We start from the raw sequence: 5,163 nt of genomic DNA on the forward strand, positions 1-5,163 counted from the left end.
CTCCCACACACACACACACACACACACACACTCTCATTCACAAGTGTTTAAACCAAACCATATGATCCAATCCAAAGGCAGCATCAAACCCCAATGTGAACAGCTAGAGGGCGCTCTACACAACTCTCACAGTGTATCAGCAATTAAAACATTGAAAATACTTTGTTTATATCATATCCATCATTCCTATATATATATATAAAATAGAGGTTAGGATTTGACAAGGGTGGGTGTAATGAAAATACTCTTAATGACATGATGTGTGAAGCTTGAAGAACCGCTGATAGGTGTTTTGTACTGATCTAGAAAATAAAGTTTGACAATTGTGTAGAACTCGTATAAGTATATATTTCAATGGCCATGGGAGAGAAATGAAGAAAAAACATTTATATTTGTAGAATTATTGATACATATGAGAAGCTCCACATCCATAAAATGAAATGGTTTGGCTCCTGTTTTCAATTTACAGATTATTTAAAAAAAAGTTTAGTTTTTTGTGTGTGTAAATATAATATATCATTATAAAGTACTAATATTTATAGATATTATGGTAACACTATACAATAAGGTGACATTTGTTAAAATTAGGTAATGTATTAATAACATGAACGAACAATGAACAATACATTTGTTAAAGTATGTATTAATCTTTGTTAATGTTAGTTAATGAACATAGTTATTCATTGTTTGTTCATGTTAGTTCACAGTGCATTAACTAATGTTAACAAGCACAACTTTTGATTTTAATAATGTATTAGTAAATGTTGAAATTAACATTAACTAAGATCAATAAATGTTGTAGACGTAATTGTTCATGCTTAGTTCATGTTAACTAATACAGTTAAGTACTGTTAACTAATGAACCTTATTGTAAAGTGTTACCGATATTATTTTGTTACATTATACTGATGCAGTGTAACTATGTAACATCACGCCGCACATTTCCCAGAGACAAACAAACCCGCAGTCTCGCGATAGCGACACAGAGCGGAAACGGAAGTTAGCCTTTGTTAAAGATGGCAACCCCCTATGTGACAGATGAATCTGGTAAAGCATTTCACACACAAACACACATTTCTGCGTAGATAGTGTTATAATCACCGTGTATGTTAGTGATCATGCGTGGCGTCGTGCGCGCGAGGCTGAAGAAACGGCGAGACTCGAGCTGATCGCGACACACATGAAGCATCCGAATCTTCTTTAGTTTCTTCCTTCTGTATATTTGTGTTTCTTTTACTCGAGCTCGTTTTATGCGGCTAAGATACAAACGCTGCAGCGGTGATGCGATTTAGTTTTGCGTCAAAAAATAGCCATTTCTGGCAACATTGTTGCCTTGATTCCACAGACACTATTTGAACTGAACTGAACTGAACTGAACTGGATGATGACATCACTGAATCATCAAAGAACTGACTTTAGCTGTTTGTTATTGTCCTCTTGCATCATCAGCACACGTTTTTCCTGTTTGACTCTGTAAAACTGCTTTGACACAATCTGTGTTGTATAAAGCGCTGTAGAAATAAAGCTGACTTGATGCAGATAATAACATCAAAACATGATCGCGATGATTAGTATTGAGTGTAGTGGAGTGGGTAACAGCAATAATAATAATAACCTTAAGGGAAGGTAATTTCAGTTTGCAAAAAATTAAAATAATAATAATAAAGTAAAAGTTTCAGTGTGTCATAACATTCACAAAAATCAAAGAGACTTCTAGTGCCATATCCAGATAATGTGTTCAGTCTCAGCTGCTCTGTCAGTAAAGCATGCGTGTGCGTTTCAGGTAAATATATCGCCGCCACGCAGCGTCCAGACGGCACGTGGAGGAGACCGCGGCGCGTGAAGGACGGATACGTTCCGCAGGAGGAGGTCCCGGTGTAAGCTCGGCCCACCGTTCACTGAAGAACAGCATGATGAGACGCTTGTGTTTCACTCTACATGTGTGCGAATCTGCGCTGTCTGTCGGCTAATGCCTTTCTCTCCTGTCTGCAGCTATGAGAACAAGTACGTGAAGTTCTTCAAGAGCAAACCCGAGCTGCCGCCTGGCATGAACCCCGAGGACGCGGCTCAGGCTGTGAGCGGAGCCCAGAAACAGAGCGACGCCACCGGACTCTCCAAAACCGCCAAGCGCAACATGAAGCGCAAAGAGAAGCGCAAGCAGCAGAGCCAGACCCCGCAGGAGGCCGCCGAGGACGTGAAGGCCCTGAGTAAAGAGCTGGACCGGATGAAAGTCACGGAGGAGGAGAAGAGGGTGACGGCCGAGCACGAAGCTGCAGATCCCACGGCCGCAGAGAATGCCAAGAAGATAAAGAACCTGCGGAAGAAGCTGCGGCAGGTGGAGGAGCTCCAGCAGAAGGTGGATTCGGGAGAGCTGAAGACCCCCAGCAGGGAGCAGCTGGACAAACTGGGCCGGGGCCAGGCCTTACAGGACGAGCTAAAGTTGCTGGAAGGCCATTTGTGAGGCCAACCGTCGATCAGACGTGTCCGTGTCCATTGACAGTCGTGTCAGGGTGTGTGTGTTTGTATGTCAAAGCTGTAACCACTTCATTCTTGTGTTTTATACATCATGAAGACACATGTGGCAGCATCTTGCGCTCTGGACTCTTGATGCGGGTCGTCCAGAACCCGCACGAGCGCAGATGATTCCCACTCTTTGTAATCATGTCATCCAGACGGAGGGCCGTGCGACTCTCTGAGATAGATTAGAGACTGATGGACTACAGATCCATGCTGTCATCATTTTTTACCACTGTAGTGCATAATGGCATGAAATAATAATGTGTAGAATTGTGTTATATTAAACATAGCATAACAGTCTTCCTGTTTCATGTCCCTCTCTGATCCACAGTGTAGACAACAGCTGAACTGGTGTTTTACTGGTAGGGCTGTGTGATTCATATCATCTACCATAATATAGTAACTAGAGAGTAACTGATGTTTTAATGATGTGGAAGCTGAAATGATCCGTCATGTCGTGAAAAACAGGCCTTGGTCGTGCACACTTTCTCTGTGTGATGAAGACTAGTAGAATGCAGCTAGAATGACCTGAAATTCAAAAATGCTCCTGTGTGAGTTTGTGTCTTATATTTCTATATGATATGATCAACATCACATGAGCAAACATGCTGTTTCAAATATCAGCACAAATGTGATGCTGTCAATATTGTCTGTTTTTGCTCTATTTCACAAACAAAAATTGTTCCAAGCGAAATGAAATTGTGCGGCAGACTGGTGTTTCGTCACTAAGTGAATTCGCTTTTTTAAACAAATCAATGATTCAGTGATCCATTCATAAACACATGCCTTGTTCCTGAATAAATCATCTGTGTCAGATCGATTGAATGAATGACTCAATGACTTGCAGTTTTAGTTTCATATTTAAGGTGTCATTTAGAAAAACATTTATTTTAGTAATTTAAATATTATTTTATGAGCATTAATCTCAGCTTTATCTATGCAATTGTAATTGCCGTGTAAATGCAGCTTCTGTGCTTCTGCAGAGCAAAAGGGGATTTTACTGACACTGGCTTCATTTGACTGGTAACAGCCTGTAGCGTCGTCTTATTCTAACTGAACTTACTGATTAAATGTTAGAATGTGAGTTAAAAGATGATGCATATATCTAATAAGGTCAGAAAACATTGCCCTTATGAAGGTAAAAATGCCCCTGGAGATCGATTTAAGATCAATTAATCGTCGCTAAAAGGAAAAGTTCATTTCTGAGAGTGTTTGAGCCTCCAGACGTGAAACCAAAGGTCACAGCCGGGGTCAAATCCTGTTTAATGTGTTTATCATTACAGATTGGCATGTTCTAGTGCAGGGATGAGCAGCGGTCAGTGTCTGCAGGATTACATGATCAATTACAGACAAAGAAAACGGAGCTGAATCAGATCAAGGTCACTCTTTTTAAAGCTGCGGTGCGTTGTTTCTGGTCCCCCAAACAGAACTGATCATTCACAGATGATTTCCTGACAGGTTTCCCTAAACACTCCGTCTACCATTGCTCAGCCAAACAGATGGTCCCGCCCCAAACCCACGTCACTGGTCAGAAGATGAATCAGTTACCCCACTGAAATCAAACTACTAATGACTGACTTACAGTGACTGAACACGAAACTGACACACCACTAACCAAAGCACACTCTTAAACCAGTGTCTGCATTTCTCTTCTAGCAGGCTTCCTAATCTAGTTGTCTAGATATAAACCTGGCATTGAGGGATTGTTGGCTCTTAGACAAATGGATTTGTTCCTCTTTTCTAAGTTGGTCTGGATAAAAACATCTTCTAAATGCATAAATGTAACTATAAACTTGTTTTACAAATCTAAGAAAATACACTGGAGACACAACAAGAGACATGTTATCAGCAGAATGTTTTAAAACACTGAAGGACGCACACATGAATCCTCACACTCAATCACTCTTCTACTCCGAGGCTAATTATAGTGGTAATTATAAACTTCACACTTCCTCTCGCTCAACCCCAACACTCTCATGAGAGTTGGCTTGTTTGTGCTGTCTGACAGACAAGAACCCCTAGGAACTCAAATCTGTTCTGAATATATTTCAGATCACTTGAGTGTAAAGATTTTCTCCTAGTTAATATTATTACGGAGACAAAATGAAGTATTTCAGCCTAATAAACGGAGACGTCACAGAACTCACGTTTGTGATCGTGATCCGTCTGATTTTGATCATGAAGCCTCGTTAAATCTACAGACGTCACCAGACAGGAAGGTCATTCGTGGGCACTAACGGCTTTTACAGATGATAAAGCCCACGTCCACCTGACTCCTGCAGTGTGATGTCATTTCCTGCTGGAACATTTAGGCCTCACATCATTCAGCACGTGATGTGATGCGCTGCTCGTGGACACACACACACACACACACACACACACTCACTCACTCACTCACACTCACACTCACACACACACACACACACTCACAGACACACTCACACTCTCTCACACACATACACACACACACACACACACTCACACACTCACACACACTCACACTCACACACACACACACACACTCACAGACACACTCACACTCTCTCACACACATACACACACACACACACACACTCACACACACACACTCACAGACACACTCACACTCTCTCACACACATACACACACACACACACACACACACAC

The 5,163-nt window shown here is 41.4% G+C and overlaps 1 protein-coding gene across 1 annotated transcript; it reads left to right on the forward strand.

The window, feature by feature from the left end:
- The first annotated feature begins 953 nt into the window (after window positions 1-953).
- Window positions 954-2,817, forward strand: LOC107661181 (partner of Y14 and mago-like). The gene is made up of 3 exons (XM_016450657.1): window positions 954-1,047; window positions 1,784-1,877; window positions 1,993-2,817. The coding sequence occupies exons 1-3, from the start codon at window positions 1,017-1,019 to the stop codon at window positions 2,459-2,461; spliced, it is 594 nt and encodes a 197-aa protein (XP_016306143.1). The 5' UTR covers window positions 954-1,016; the 3' UTR covers window positions 2,462-2,817.
- Window positions 2,818-5,163: the final 2,346 nt, after the last annotated feature.

The sequence above is a fragment of the Sinocyclocheilus anshuiensis genome, unplaced genomic scaffold, assembly GCF_001515605.1.
Source record: "Sinocyclocheilus anshuiensis isolate Anshui unplaced genomic scaffold, SAMN03320099.WGS_v1.1 scaffold2373, whole genome shotgun sequence".
NCBI classification, from domain to species: Eukaryota; Metazoa; Chordata; class Actinopteri; order Cypriniformes; family Cyprinidae; genus Sinocyclocheilus; species Sinocyclocheilus anshuiensis.

What these genes read in the sequence shown, in the direction of transcription:
- LOC107661181 (XM_016450657.1), top strand. Translation starts at nt 1,017, where the DNA reads ATGGCAACCCCCTATGTGACAGATGAATCTG. An exon ending in CTATGTGACAGATGAATCTG is followed by an intron (nt 1,048 to 1,783) that starts GTAAAGCATTTC and finishes TGTGCGTTTCAG; the next exon opens with GTAAATATATCGCCGCCACG. An exon ending in CCGCAGGAGGAGGTCCCGGT is followed by an intron (nt 1,878 to 1,992) that starts GTAAGCTCGGCC and finishes TCCTGTCTGCAG; the next exon opens with CTATGAGAACAAGTACGTGA.